The sequence below is a fragment of the Brachyhypopomus gauderio genome, chromosome 14, assembly GCF_052324685.1.
Source record: "Brachyhypopomus gauderio isolate BG-103 chromosome 14, BGAUD_0.2, whole genome shotgun sequence".
In the NCBI taxonomy this organism is placed as follows: Eukaryota; Metazoa; Chordata; class Actinopteri; order Gymnotiformes; family Hypopomidae; genus Brachyhypopomus; species Brachyhypopomus gauderio.
This window is the reverse complement of record NC_135224.1, coordinates 13,959,303-13,975,147: the sequence shown is the minus strand read 5'-3', so window position 1 is coordinate 13,975,147 and position 15,845 is coordinate 13,959,303. Positions and strand designations below refer to the sequence as shown.

At 40.7% G+C, this 15,845-nt stretch overlaps 3 protein-coding genes across 5 annotated transcripts; 2 read left to right on the top strand and 1 right to left on the bottom strand.

Annotated features, from left to right (window-relative positions):
- Positions 1-813: 813 nt before the first annotated feature.
- On the bottom strand, positions 814-10,552 carry apol1 (apolipoprotein L, 1). Of its 3 annotated transcripts, XM_076972661.1 has the most exons (18): positions 10,127-10,551; positions 9,428-9,493; positions 9,010-9,081; positions 7,163-7,213; positions 6,961-7,032; positions 6,800-6,880; positions 6,645-6,710; positions 6,281-6,334; positions 6,066-6,146; positions 5,885-5,944; positions 5,710-5,745; positions 5,391-5,483; positions 5,213-5,269; positions 4,899-4,937; positions 4,222-4,299; positions 4,100-4,139; positions 2,383-2,437; positions 814-2,296 (listed from the first exon to the last, which is right to left on the bottom strand). In XM_076972661.1, exons 1-18 carry the CDS (start codon positions 10,127-10,129, stop codon positions 1,408-1,410), a joined length of 1,893 nt encoding a protein of 630 aa, XP_076828776.1. In that variant the 5' UTR covers positions 10,130-10,551; the 3' UTR covers positions 814-1,407. The 3 variants fall into 3 exon arrangements, with proteins under 3 accessions (XP_076828776.1, XP_076828777.1, XP_076828778.1); XM_076972662.1 differs by lacking the exon at positions 5,391-5,483 and having other exon boundaries at positions 10,127-10,552; XM_076972663.1 differs by lacking the exons at positions 7,163-7,213; positions 10,127-10,551 and adding an exon at positions 7,252-7,374 and having other exon boundaries at positions 9,428-9,494.
- A 1,002-nt stretch (positions 10,553-11,554) lies between these two features.
- LOC143475784 (cerebellin-2-like) lies at positions 11,555-13,037 on the top strand. The gene is made up of 4 exons (XM_076973737.1): positions 11,555-11,715; positions 11,812-11,865; positions 11,979-12,116; positions 12,633-13,037. Exons 1-4 carry the CDS (start codon positions 11,610-11,612, stop codon positions 12,926-12,928), a joined length of 594 nt encoding a protein of 197 aa, XP_076829852.1. The 5' UTR covers positions 11,555-11,609; the 3' UTR covers positions 12,929-13,037.
- A 256-nt stretch (positions 13,038-13,293) lies between these two features.
- LOC143474572 (cerebellin-2-like) lies at positions 13,294-14,320 on the top strand. The gene is made up of 3 exons (XM_076972081.1): positions 13,294-13,462; positions 13,630-13,770; positions 14,037-14,320. Exons 1-3 carry the CDS (start codon positions 13,294-13,296, stop codon positions 14,318-14,320), a joined length of 594 nt encoding a protein of 197 aa, XP_076828196.1.
- Positions 14,321-15,845: the final 1,525 nt, after the last annotated feature.

Genomic DNA, 15,845 nt, shown 5'->3' with positions numbered 1-15,845 from the left:
GGCATCCTATCACAGTTCCATGCTAGAATTCACTGAGCTCCTCAGAGCGACCCATTCTTTCACAAATGTTTTTACAAACAGTCTGCATGCCTAGGTGCAATTTTACACACCTGTGGCCATGGAAGTGATTGGAACACCCAATTCCTATAATTTTAGATGTAAATACATTTGGCAATATAGTGTATGAGTAGGCCATGGAATGGAACAAATTGCCTTAATGTCCACAAGATGGTGCTGTTAGTTAAATTTGTCAGTGAAAAACATTGGTCTTGGAATTTAGAACATTTGGAAGCTACATTTCTTCTGAATCACTTTAAATAACATTAAATAATAACATTTAGAAAAGTATGTAAATGTATGGTAAAGTAAATAAAACTGCAAAATCTCGGTGTAACAAGTAATGAAGGTGACATATTAACATAACCAAATGAAGTCTAATGTTAGAAGAAGAAGTTGAAGTGGGTGGGTTTTCCCAGTCATTGTCAACAATGTTATATACTTCCTCTACCTGTTACATAACTAATAATTCACAAAACAGTGAATTCAGTATTGTCCTGGATGCACATGTTGTCAGTTTATATCACAGTTAAAGCTGTACTGCACCAGCCACCTTCACTCCCCATGACTCATCATCAGCTGATTATCAAGCCTTTCATCAGCTGAACCGGGTATGTAAGTAAGGAGTCAGTAGTGGCCACAGAGGAAACACTACACCAGACCATTCAAAATTCCACAAGACATTATTCCTAGAACAGAATAAGTGGGGCATGAACAATTTTAACAGGCTGTAATTTTTTTAAGAAGCTGGGAATCTTTAAAAAACAGGCAAAAGCTTTAATAATACTTCAATATAATTACTGCAATAAATAAAAGCAATACTACATTTAGTACAGTTTGAGACTGTACAGAGTTTTAAGTAGACTTAAATTTCAACCCCAAAATGAAATTTAATAAGAACAAACACATAAAAACAAAGTGACTGCTTTCTTTCTTAGCATAACACACAAAAAGCCCTGAGAATACCGATGAACTAGGTATTGCAAAATGCCTACAGCAACAAATACATCAGATGAGGTGCACGTGATTAAAACTATGCCAAGACATTAGAATACCTAAAAATACAAGGAAAAAAGTAACAAAAATACCATTATTGTACCCAGCTGAAAACGGAAATACAAGCAGACTGCTCAGTCTAGTATAAAGCTCAAATTGAAGCAGTCAATTCAGGGTCCTATTTTAATACAATGTTATAAAAAAAAAAACAAACATTCTTATTGTTGTCACTCTAATATTCCTCATCTTTAAAAGCATGGTTACACTGCAAGGTGCTGTGGAAGTACATGAAAGTATCAGAGGTTTTGCAGTATCTTAAGATTTAAAAGAGCGACTTGTTAACGCAAGGGCACGTCAGAACTGGTTCTGGTGCTCGTCCTCAGCACTTTGTGGCAGGGCTGGGAGGGAGGTGGAGCACGTGGAGGAGTCAGAAGTGCTGGAGCACTGCAGCTCCCCCCGGATGACGTTCAGCTCCATGAGTCCTTGGTGCAGCTGCTCCGCCACCTCCCTAATCTTGGCGGCAAACTCTGACTTGGCACCTTTCCTCAGCTCCTGCGAGTCCTTTGCCACAAAGTAGACATCCATGCCAACAAAGAGGCCTGTGAGCACGCCCGTCGCCATGCTGGCCACCTGCACGGCCCGAGCCGCTGTGCTGCCCGCCACGTTGGCGATCTGCACCATGCGCATTATCTCGTTGGCGTTGATGAGCACGGCCTTGCTGGCCATGGCTCCCTCCTCGTAGATGCCATTGAGGCCAGGGAAGTCACGGTTGTATGCCTGCCTCTTTATCTTTAGCAGGTTGAACTGCCGCAGGTTCTCAATGCCCTGTTTGATGAAGTTCATGCACTTGTTGAGGTCGGCCATTTTGCACTGGTAGTCCTCCACGATGCGCTCCACCTTCTTCCGGTCCAGAGAGTTGTTGACGGCGTTGGAGATCCCGGCGGAGGCGGAGGTAAGGCCGCCAGCCGTGGCCACCCCAAGGCCCACTGCCGTGACGATGAGAGATGTTCCCATGGTGACCGGTGCAAGGGCAAGGCCGGCAATAGTCGTCACACCACCCACAGCACTGGTGGAGCCTCCAGTGATCTGGGCCACCTTGGTCCTCCAGTTGAAGCGGTCCAGGCTGTCAGCGATGGCATGCAGGTCAATGACATGCTGCCACAGGCCTTCAACTCGCTCTGTAAAAAGCTGATTGAAGACATGAATGCCTCTCTGAACCTTCTCAGCAGTCACCGCGAACGCCCTGAAAACAGACAAAAAACTGGTCCAGCTTGATACTAAAATCAGCCTTATGATTTACTAACATAAAGGCAGAGAGATGTCCATTACTTAGCCTCTTCTGTGTCTGTCATATAATCTTCATCTTTAGGCACCTGCTCCCATTCTGAACAACACATAAAACCAGACAGGGATTAGTTATTAAACAGAATAATTGTCAATATACACTCCACAACCACTTTAACGAGTTTATTAGAAACAACCTTGCACCTGCATACACTACTCACAAAAAGTTAAAGATATTTGGCTTTCAGGTGAAATTTCAGGAAAACGTAAAAAGTTCATACTACAGTGATATTATGAAAGTAGGGCATTTAAGTATTTAAGTAGAAGCATGCAATGGTGTTATCTTCATCTAAAACAATGTGTTGAAACAAAAGCCAACAACCAGCCAATGGTGGTGGGTATGTCAATGTCTCAATAACTTGTCATGTGCCCTTGAGCATCAATTACAGCTTTACAGCATCATCTCATGCTGTTCACAAGTCGACTTATTGTCTGCTGATGCATCCCCCTCTTCTTGAAGGGCCCTCAGGTCATTGAGGGTCTGGGGTACAGAGTTACGAGCCTCTACATGGTGACTGATCCTGCAGGTTTTCTATGGGATTCAGGTCTGGAGAAAGTGTAGGCCGCTCCCTTTGAGGTAGCCCAGTCTCCAGCAGCTATGCACTAATGATGAGTACTCGGCGAGTTGGAGCGTTGTCATCAATGAAGATGAAATTAGGCATTTGTTGTTCATGCAGAGGCACAATGACTGGATTAATAATGTTATTCCAGTAGTATGGGCTTGTCACTGTACCACTCAAAGTGTAGAGCAATTCTGTATTGACTAGAAACACCTGCCCACACTGTAACGCCACCCCCAAAGGCTCGTGTTGTGACAACAGTCTCCAAGATCATTGGCGGCCATCATTTCTGCTCAGCATGAATTTACTTATCAGTGAACAGCACTGAGGCCCCTGGTACATCGTAAATGCTCCCTGGCCCATGCAAGACAATGACACCTCTGCCTGGTGATGTGGTCAGGTACCCTTACAGGTCATCTAGCATGCAGTCCACTCTGATGTAAATGGTTTTGAATGACACCTTCCTTAAATATGCCTGCTCAAAGTGAAGCGTAATAAGTGTGAGATGTTGCCAAAGGACGTTCACTTCTATGCCTTTCTGTGACTCTTCCAGTCTCTCTGTATATCTGTTGCAACCTGCTGATTACACTGTACCACTCTAACCTCAGTAGCTACTTCCATCTGAGAACATCCTGTTTGAAGCCTCGCAATAGCCCAAGCCTCGCAATTGTCAGGTGTCGTCTTGGTTTAATGATGTCAAAATGTGAACTGCACGATATTGGAGGACTGTTTAAATACAAATTCTAATTGAACCAGGAAATTTACTGGTTGATTCATGGATCAAACACCTGTTGTAAATTTTGTGAAGCTTGTAAGAGAACAGCAAGTTGTGCAAAAAGTACTGAAACATCAAAGAGTTGGACAGGTGCACTGAAAAGTGCAGAGATGGTCACATTAATTTCGCCTGTAAAGGTTAGAGTGCATTTTAGGTTCATTCTGAAATCTCACCCGAAATCCAAATAATCATATATTTTTGTGAGTAGTGTATTTTAAACACATTAGAGTGGTCTTCCTAACAAGAATAAATAGCCAACTGTCTTTGTATGGTCTAAAAATGAACATACAAGGTGTTTCTAATAATTCCAACAGTATACATATTCTTTTTGAGTATTTAATCTAGTAAAATACAACATGACCCTCACGTTTGACGGTACTCCACCATTTCATGAGGTCTTCGGGATCCTGTTACAGACAGTATGTCAAAACCAGCCGATACTGACACAAATGAACTGATTGTACATCTGTTTTATTTATGAACACCAACCTTGTCCTCATCTTTGTGGGTTCTGTCTAAACGAAGCTCATTCAGCTGGTCCATGAGAGACTTCTTCTGAATGTTGTTCTAGAAGAAGAAACAATATTTAGGGATTGTCATAAATAACATGGTTTCTATTGTGGGTATGCAACAAAAAACCCTCAGATTTGTTGAGCCACAATTTTTTAAACCGGATATGGTCACTGTCATTATTTTTGAAAATTGATGTTATTGACTTCTGCAAAATGAAGCACACAAGAGAGTGAATTTGACAAAAATGGGAAATGGGTAAACATCTTTCTATAGTAGTCACATGAGAAACAGTAACCATCCAAGCTGTATAAAATTTCCACCTATTGTAATGAAGGCAGAAATACTTAAAATTGACACAGGAGCAACTGCAATTTGCCTTTTTGCTTATGTAATGTGACACATTTCCCAGTAAAACAGGGTACTTGCATGGGATTTGACGTTTTTGACCATGTATTGTGAAAACATAACATGATGATGTTTCCAAAAACCAAAATTTTAAGATATTTTGAAAGCAGGCACAAGTCAAAACAAAAAAATTTGTTTATTCATAACCAGAAAAGAAAATAAATAAATAAAAATATTGTGATTGCTGGCTGATTAGTGATCTACAAGCCTTTTGTTTGATTTTGTTGGTGTGGGGTATACTGGGATACCTCAACAGGCTCACTGCTGACAGCTTTATTCATTTTCCCCTGAAATACAACCAAACATAAGCTTCAACATACCATCCTACAACATGCCATCCTGCATCCACATTCATCTAAGTGATAAAATTCAGATTTGTCCAGTGTAAACAGCTGTTTTTCTCTTAACCTTGCAGGATAATATTAACGGCATATAAGCTGCCTAGGTTTAGATCTAAAAGACAGATATTTGTATCTCTAAAGGAAAATTATATAGTAAATCAACTCCAGCCTGTAGCAAACCTGACAAGTAAAAGCCCTGTAAGCGTGAGCTCTGCAGCTACCTTGGTCGTCACGTGAGGCATAAACGGGTTCTTCTTCTTCACTTTTTTCTTCTTTTGCTTATAGGAGAAACAGATAAACAAAAAGTCCATAGTATTATTATTGCTATTCCATAGTGTGTGAGAAAACAGGATGAGAGATATTTGTAAGGTAATAAAAAGCATTAAAATGGAGTCATACCATCTTATTCTTTTCAGAGTTTTCCTGATTGAAGCCTGTCTCCTTATGACTTTTAGTGGTGGCACCCCTGTCCACCCACTCATAACTATCATCCTGACAGACAGATTTGTAACATGTAGCCCTGTGTGAGTGTGCAAAACTATTACAAGAAAATATTTTTGTCTCCTTTTATTATGTGTTTATTTCTAGCCTAATAAAAGAAGTCTGGCCTCTGGCCCATGTGTGTACACCCTCAGGAAGTTCATTAGTAAGAGTGCCGAGTTGAGTTTTATCAACAGAGATCTTAAAGCCAATAGGGTGTGGTTTATAAACACTCTACCTCAGCATGGTCACTGCAAGTGGAAGTTTCTGGCATCTGTGGTAGCAGCACACCAAGATTCCAATGTTATGCAGGAAGTCACACACACAGGCACACTTTATATAGAAAACCTTTAAAATACACTTCACTAAAATGGGCACAAAAAGGTAAATCTGTGAAAACGCAGATCCCATACCTTAGTTTCCGTTTCTGCATTACACTGTCTGTTTGCAATCTTCAAGTTCTTAGGGGCTGTCTGTTATAATGCACACCAAAAGACAACACACTTTTACAACAGGCAATGTGAACAAGGGCTGTGAACTCTCTATGAACGTGTGCTCTTTGTGTCCAAGTCAGTCACAACCGAAGATGTTTACATTAGCCATGAGCCCCTCTTCCTCTGTGCTTTTCATCTTCTTGTGCTCAAGGTCTTCCCATAAATGTTCTCCACCATGCTCCTGCAGCAGAGAAACATCCATGTTTACCCTTCATACTGATCACATCACGACGGACAATGCCCGCTAAGACCATCACTTCAGCCATGTTTTAGCAATTTAGTTCAAATCTAACGGTAACATTTGCATTCAGTTACCTCACTACCTTCAACTGCGTCTCCTTTGGTTTTACACTGGTCAACAGATAGTTCCTAGCGGAAAAAGGAAAAAAAATAAAACAATGTTTTTCCCTCCAGAAATAAAATAACCACTTTGTGTACTGGTTGAAAAGTGAGGTTTTTCTAGAGGATATAATTATGGTCTCTTTTCTTTACTTCAACAGTAATCTACCAATCTAACTAGGAACCATTTGGGCCCTGCTGTTTCACTGGGCCTATACTCACATTCACATTGTGTTCTTTGCTCATATCACTACAGGCCTAACAGGGAAAACATAAAGCCACAGTCCTACTCGAATAGCACCAATAAAAGGCACACACAAATGGCGGAGCTCCTCTGTACCTGATTATGGTCCATCCCCACTGAGCTGAGGAGGCTCAGGCGGTGGGAAATTGTCCTGCTGAGCTCCTGGTCAGAAGATGATAATCAGTAATACTCATACACTCCAATGTAGTGTATGTCACTGGTGCTGTATGCCAGTTCTCCCTCCACTGTACCTCTTCACTGGGTCTTGCAGGTATTCGGGGTGCTTCATCCATGCTCTCATTGCTGTCTGTCCGGCCCGAGTTTCCAACAACCTGTACAAGGACAGATATACACATTACGAACACGCACAGGAGTGGGGAGGTCAGAGCGTGAAACACAAACACATGCTCACCGGCACTGACTCTGCAGGTTGATCCACAGGTACCTCGCGACAGCATGTCAGCGGCTCTGGTTTTTCCCTCTCCTGCCAAGCACACACATGCCATTCAGCTAGCACATTCTTTCATTGCCATTATCGTGTAGGACAAATTCCTGATGGGTTACAAATGAATAACTTCATTATGTCTTCTAGTGAGTTACACAGGCACGGATACCTGGGCTGAGGAGGTGAAGGGATTTCTGAAAATCCACCCAAGCATTCCACTCTAAAAGGCAAGAAAGATAAAAGGAGAGTAACACATACAAACATGGAAGTGTCAGGACGATATATCAGGATCTGGAGTTTTGGGGGGGGAATCAGCATCTGCCAGTGGTTTGATTTATACTCTGTGTGAGTCAGTGTCCCTCAGGCCGCAGGATCAGCATTCTGTGACAATAAAGCATGGGTCACAAATGTCTTTTGGAAAGTTTGTAGACACAAAAAAGGGATGAAAACCACTCATTTAAGGAAGAAAATAAATGGTATATCAGTATTTTGAAAATGTTGATAATGAGGTAACTATCCAATCGTACTCTGTGACTAATCTTCATACTATAACAACCATAGCAACACTAGTCCTATGGTATATTTCTATACAAGAGTAGTATATTCATAATACCATTTACAACAAAAAAAAATAGTAAAATGCTGATGTGTTTTTGGTTTGTTGTACTCTGTGTGTGTGAATTCCTATGTGCAAATTTTTTTGTTCTGAAATGTTGTACATTAATTTTGAATTTTGTACATAACATTTTGAAAACAACCAAATGTTTAGAGATAACACAAGACAACACATCTAGTGCAATTATATCTATGCTAATAACACGCTGCTTTCTGAGCTGCCTGCCTTTACATGAGACATGTCACAACATCTTTTTTTCCAATAATGTTAAGACAAGTTTTAACATGCATTAGCAGCTTTGAGGTAGACAGTCTTGGAACACACACCCAGAGACTGTGATTTCTCAATTATCACACAGATGTTGAGTCATATTAAGATGACTTAGTTTTAATTGACCATTTCCATATAATGAATTAATACACTAAGACATCATAGTTTTAAGTCATGCATAGCATGGAAGGTTCCCCTGCTTAAATCAACACACGTCCAGGCCTATCTTACATTTGCCCATGACCATTTGGATTATCTAGACGAGTCATGGGAGAAATTTCTGTGGTCAGATGAGACCAACATAGAACTTATTGGTCTTAATTCCACTCGCCATGTTTGGAGGACAGAGAATGATGAGTACCATCCCAAAAACACCACCCCTAATCATGGGGGTGAAAGCATCATGGGGGTGTTTTTCTGCACATGGGACAGGATGACTGCACTGTATTAAGGATATTATGACCAGGCCATGTATTGCGAGATTTTGGGTGTAACAACCTCCTTCCATCAGTTAGAGCATTGGTTCTGGCCTACCCAATCTCCAGACCTAAAACCTATAGAAAATCTGTGTGGAGAAATGGGCCAAAATCCCTGCTGCAGTGTGTACAAACCTTGTGAAAAACTACAGGAAACGTTTGACCTCTGTAATTGCAAACAAAGGCTACTGTACCAAATATTAACATTGATTTTCACAGATGTTCAAATACTTATTTGCAGCAGTAACACACAATTTTTTTTTTAATCATACATTGTAATTTCTGGACTTTATTTATTTTTTGATTATGTCTCTCAGAGTGGACATGCACCTAAGCTGAAGATTTCTGACCCCTCCATGATTTCTAAGTGGGAGAACTTGCAAAGTTGCCGAGTGTTCAAATACTTATTTTCCTCACTGTATATGAAATACAATCCCCTCACAGTTGTGACATTTCAATGAATTGAGATTAAATGAATTCTGTTTGTTATTCTAATTTTTAGTCTGATTATTTAAATTCCACTGTGAATTGCAATTCGAAGCTGTATAAAAACTAAACATTTGTTCTCGGTTATTGATTGACTTCAGCACTGATTTTATGTATAGAAATTTTAGCACATACTAACTACTTCACATATAAAGACTCTCTTCCTACCGGTTCATCTCCAGCTTTACGAAGTGCTTTGGGTGATCTCCTGAACAGGCCACTCAGTACTCCGGAGTTCTCCTGAGATGCAGAAGAGCATCACTTAGAACAAGCTTCAGAGAACAAGGCCCTGAAAGCCACACACAATCAGACTGAAGTAGGCTATCCCAGACTGAATTCAAGACAAGACATCTCAAAGTGTCTAGAGAGGGCACCACTGCTGCCACACACATATCGGCCAACCGAGAGACTGTCCTAGTTATAATATCCATATAATATCGAAATATTTTAGAAACATGACAGAAATTGTTTTTTCTCTAAGGCCACATAAACATAATTTCTAGCAGAGTAATTTAGAAATAACAGATTTAAAACTGATGTTATTTAACATTTTTGATCAGTTAATGATTTCTGGTACACTGCTGACCTGTGAATTGTTGTTGCTCAAAGTGCTGTCATTTCTGGAGGTATTTGTGTTTACAAGCAACTTTTCCTAAAATGAAATAAGGGAATAAGGAATAAGGACAAACACATATTATAGACACATGGTGTTTAGTGTGATAAGGCAGGTGCTGGGGGCAGTGGCTTTTCAGTAGTGCTAGTGGTGTATCAATATTACACTGACTATTCCTCATTTTTCCTAAAGTTCGGTGAGTGGGTGAGTGGCTAGATGGATAATCATACAATACAATTAGCAACAATTAATCTGTGCTTGGCGCAAACCTTTTACAACGACTAAAACGACATAATGATATTGTAAGCAGCCACATTTGTTAAATCACAGTTTAAGTTTGTCAACAAACAACCGAGCGATCGGTGATCTCGAACGCAGTCCTAACTTTCCCACTAGTCTCAGCAGTCTTTTTATTTGGCTTTTCATCGCAACCAAACTCCCAGGAATGATTTCCGTCCGCTACTGGAAACACTAGCCTGAAGGCAAATTCTCAGGACGCTTCAAATCTCAAAGGTCCTACAATGTGACCTCTGCGAAGACGAGTCGCATAAAATAATTCAGACTGCTTACACTTCGCATTCTTAACGAAATCTGAATTGGTTTTATAACCACACTGTAATAACTTTCGAGAAGTTGTACAAAAGAGAACGATCGACTCCATAGACTACATACCATGACCAATACTGACTTCTTCCTTCTCGAGTAGTTCAATCAAGAGATAATTTAATACGCTAGCTAATACCGTACAAGTAGCCTAGATGTCAGCTGTTATGCTCCGTGGCCCGTTGTTATTCTCTTCCTGGTGTTCCTGGTGTTGTCATTCCGTGACCACCAAGTTTCGTACGAAAGGCTGTGGTGCTTTGCCGTTTACTCCTCTTGGCAAAACGTCACGATATGTTTAAGTGTCACTTCCTTATGAAATTTCGGAAATAACGTGTCTGCATTTTAAAAATTTTGTATACACGGACATATTGTGAATGCCTCGATATAAACGCCTTATTTGTAATAATGAATGCCAAGTTCACGCTTTTGCTACCCAGCACGAATGTTCTGTATGACCACGACCTCTGCAGCTCTAGCACAGTCATCCAGTTGTGAAAGTCATATGCTTAGAATATTCTGAATTTCGATTAATCTCTGCCGCAGCGATTTAAAAATATATTCGAGCTACCCATAAAATAGTATAAATCAATAAAGTACTGCCGCCACTGTCCTAGTGAGGATGGATTGTGGGATTTCATTTTCAATGAACAATTCTTAAGTCTCAATAATGTTGTAGTTATTTGTCGATTTTATCACTAGAGGGCGATAAAGGTGTAAGCTAAGAAATGCAAAGAAGATCAGATCTTGTGAGTTTGTTGAATCACATCAATTAGAAATATTTTAAATAATCGTATATTACGTTATATGACGATTTACAATTAGGACAAATTAATTGTTTTAATTTTTCTAACATATTTGTACCGCAAAGGGAGCTGTCACCCAGAGCAAGGAAAGTAGGTCTATGGATTCAAATATAACTCTTCTTCTACCTGACCACAAGCATAAACAGTTAAATTAAGTTAAACGAAGATAAAACAAGTGTGTGTGTGTGTGTGTGTGTGTGTGTGTGTGTGTGTGTGTGTGTGTGTGTGTGTGTGTGTGTGTGTGTGTGTGTGTGTGTGTGTGTGTGTGTGAGTGAGTGAGAGAGAGAGAGAGAGAGAGAGAGAGAAAACAGGTAACAGTGCTCAAACTGCGAATAAAACTTGTGTGAGAGAGAGAGAGAGAGAGAGAAAACAGGTAACAGTGCTCAAACTGCGAATAAAACTTATTAATATTCTGTTGCAATGAAAAGTTGTCTCTGTTATTTGATTGTACAAAACTAAAGGAAAAACAGAAGAATTACAGAAGCAATTTTATTATTTTAGAAACTAAACCTTTACTTTACTATGATGATATCAGAATGCAGACACAAACGTCATACCCACACCTCATCTGCAAAGTTCAAAGTCTTCCGATCTATTTAAACAGTATTTCACTATAAATAATGTGAACATGGACCTGCATTCTCAGTCGTTATCTCCAGAATCCAGTACAGAGAACAATAACAATAATGGTGATGCTGAAGATAGTTTTACTACTCTTCCTAGGAAGCACACAGGCACAGGACACCTTCATGCCAAGTATAAACATTATAGAGGAATTGCAGAAGGTAAAAACCTTAGAGGTCAAGATGAAATCCATGGAAGCAGCAATGGAGAATCTGAAGTTATCAAACATAGGTAATGTAAAAGAACATGAGCACTGAAATTGAGATTTCACAAAATCAACCTACTGAATCACTAAAATGTTTTTTGTGACTGTGGATGTCCTTGCAGTACTTTCTGAGAAGCTAAGGAATATTAAAGAGGATATCAAGATTGAAAATACAGGTATAAGCTACAATTAACTATTCATAATGGCTTTAGAATATTGAACTACGTGAATGTCATACATTACATTGCTTGCATTAATTCTCTTCAATTTAGTCGTTTCTTCTTTTCAGAACAGGCAAAAGTGGCATTTTCAGCCACCTTGAAAGACACTGATTTTTTCATAGTCATGGGGCCATACAAAAAAGATACTACGCTGGTTTTTGAAAATGTTTTAACAAATATTGGCAATGCATATAACTCAAAAACAGGTAAGCTGGCAACACTGCTACTGGACAACCCTAAAATACTGGCATACTCAGTTAATAAATAAATCAAATAATATCATCAAAGTACATCAAAGCTTATTTCATGAAATATGCGTCACTAATACTGACATTGTGACCCATACGTTTTGTGTATGTGTGTCATTATACACAAAGAACATAGGATGTAATTCATGACAAAAATGTAATTATGCTCATATATTTTGTCTTTATATTTTGCTCATATCATATGTTGGGGTCAATAAATAACAGTAGTGACTGTTCAAGGATTTTCTTTCAGGAGTGAAGGTTAAATTTCTACATAGCAAAATAATTTGACAAAAATATAAGTAATATGAAGCAATAGAATTATGTTGTTTGCTCATTATCAGTAAAGTAATTTAAAATAATTACAGAACACAATATTCCCACAAATAATGAATGTATGAATGAATGTACACAGTCTATCATTTCACACTCTGGATCCTGTGAAATATTAAATATTAATGTTGTGATTTACAGGTGTTTTCACTGCACCGGTGAGAGGAGTCTATTACTTCAGCTTTGTGACGTTGTGTCCACAAGGAATGCAAAAGACCTCTTTTGTTGCACTGTGGAAAAATGGGGCCCAAGTGGTGTCCTCATCTGCAAATTTTGAAGTTCCTCGATTATTAATAGATCAATCTTCAGGCAATTCAGTTTCCCTTCTACTGGAGAAGGGAGACAGGGTCTACCTGAAGCTGTTATCAGATAAAATTATCTATTCGGACGTGTATAAACGTGACAGTTTCAGTGGACATCTGCTCTTCACTATGTGACCTTTACTGTGATTCTGCTGTTTCTTAATGTTTGCGATATTTCATGCTTGTGTTACTAGTGTACATTGTGAACTGTAATGTGTGTGCATAAAGCTTAAATAAAAGTGAATATTATATACAGCTTTGTTTCCATCTTCTGCTGATAGACACCAGTAAAGTGCTGTAAAACAGAGCAAAACAGTGATTTTTAAATTTTGTTTGGCCAATCATTTTTAATCAGACAAAGTTCCAGTCAGAGTATTTGGTTGTGGTCATTGCACCCAGCCCGGTGTCAAAGGTCATTTAAACAGAATTTCACTATAAAAAGAGGCTCTTGCCTTCTAGGTCATCATTTCCAGAATTCAGTGCAGAGAAATTGAACAAAGATGCTAATACTCAAGATTGTTTTCATGCTCTTCATGTGGAGCGCACAGGCACAGGACATCCTCACACCAAGTATAGACATTATTGGGGAACTGCAGAAGATAAAACTTATGGAGGAAAAGATGAAAGCCATGGAGACTGAATTGGAGGAACTCAGGAGAGTGGTCAGAGGTGAGAGTTGAGATGAGACTTTTTGTTAGCAAAACACCACAAAACTATGATTAGTATTTTGTCATCTAGTTGTCATTTCATCACTTACTTTGGACTTTAGACAAATGTCAGTTTTGCAATTTCCTTTTATACTTCAGTTATTTGCTTGTTTGTTTCCTCTATTTCAGATCAGCCAAGGGTGGCATTTTCAGCCTCACTCTCAACACTTGAAACAGGTTTTAAAAATCTAGGACCACACCATGAACCGGTCATCCTGGTGTACGAAAACACTTTCACAAATATAGGCAATGCTTCCAACCCTAATACAGGTATTCTAAAAATCAACTGTGACATTATTAGAAACATAAGCTTACTCCAAATGAATGTTGTATAGCTTACATTCTATAATATACTTTATTCTATATGCTGTAGACATTGACCATTTAAAGTCACAAGAACTGATAATTCACATATGATGGAGAAATAATCACATTACTTTAAATGAATAACCAAATGATAAGCTAGGAGTTTGATTGGGTAATAAAATAAATTAATTAATTTAATACCGCAGTGACCACTGAGATGTTACTTACAGGTATTTTCACAGCACCAGTAAGAGGAGTCTATTACTTCAGCTTTGTGGTCTTCAACCCATATGACCTTTCAACTGGCTTGAATCTGATGAAGAACAAGGAACGTGTGGTCTCTGTGTCTGACAATCCACCTGGAGCAGACACAGAAGATACAGCAAGCAACTTCGCCTCACTACTGTTGGAGAAGGGAGACCAAGTCTACCTACAGCTCATGGAGTACCGCAAGGTCTACACAGACAAGTGGAGACGTAACACCTTCAGTGGACATCTTATCTTCACCATGTGAAGAGGGTTAACTTCTGTACCTGCTCATACCTTTTCATCGCATAAGCCTAGTATTTATTAAATTCACTGTATTTAATGGCATTTCAAAATAAAACCACTTATTTTTCGAAAGGGGGTGGTGTTTGTTTTAAAAAATGTTTTCTGTGTACTACAAGTCAGTGCTCCTAAATCTGAAATAAGGTTGCCTTTCATTTCAATTATTTATAGAGTCCTTGAGAGGCCGCAAAATAAATATATTTTAATACCATGTGCATAAAGTACTAAATTTGTATGAATTAGATCAACATGGCTACAACATACTAAATAAAAGTCACAATGAAACAAATTGTACACTTTATTCATGCTGTCATTTTTTGTATTTCCAGTTCTGGAAACTGCCCCCACAGGGGGGCCGCCCACTCCACTGCACTCCACCTCCCCTTCATTCCCTCCAGTCCACTCCCTCAGTTCACCTGCTTATTCAATAATTGTAACGGATGGGCTGAGCAGGTGGGACGCAGATGCAGATTTGGAGTGTTTTAATAAAATGACTAACACAAAAACACACAAGAACAACGACGACATCATGCACAGAGACAGGGAACAGAACAAAACCGGGCACAGAACAGGGCAAAAATGGAGACACAGGCACAGACGGGGAGCCAACACTAGGGGGAGCAAAAACAAAATCAACATCGGGCCCACAGGCGGGCGGAACAGTCAAGCCTGGTTTATACTTTCGCAAGCGATCGTAGCGCGCGATTCCGCCCACCTCGCGCGACCCTGCGCGAGCGGTGTAGGCGTTTATACTTTCGCGAACGTCGCGAGCGTCGCTGCAGTGTTCTCCGAAACGATAGGTGGCGATAGGTGGCAGTGGAGAATAAAAAACCCCTGCAAAACCGGGGAAAGAACATTTTTACCTGACCAGAGACCGTATATATACACCAGGCATCAAACATAAATATGGCTTTGCAGTGTTGTATAGGTGTATGAATCCGGCAAACATGACTTTGTCCATCGCGCTGAAGCGCGGCGCGCGCGCGAAGTTACAAAATTCGAGAGGTGCACGACCTCGCGCCGTGACAGCGCGCGAGACCCTCGCGCATGGGCGGAGCCACAGCGATTACGTCATTTTCGCCGCGCGGACCCTCGCGCCGCTCGCGGCGCGTCGAGTATAAACTAGGCTTCACTGTGGGCCCCGTGAGGGCACAAGAAACAGAAGTAGGCCCCAGGAGGGCCTCGGGAACAGGCAGTGGTGACCACTTCCGGGCCGCGGGAACAGGCACGGGTGCAGGCCTCCCCCGCGGCCTCCGGCACTGGAGGCAGGCCTCCCCCGGGGCCTCTGGCACTGGAGGCAGGCCTCCCCCGGGACCTCTGGCACTGGAGGCAGGCCTCCCCCGGGGCCTCTGGCACTGGAGGCAGGCCTCCCCCGGGACCTCTGGCACGAGTGCAGGCCTCCCCCGCGGCCTCCGGCACTGGAGGCAGGCCTCCCCCGGGGCCTCTGGCACTGGAGGCAGGCCTCCCCCGGGACCTCTGGCACTGGAGGC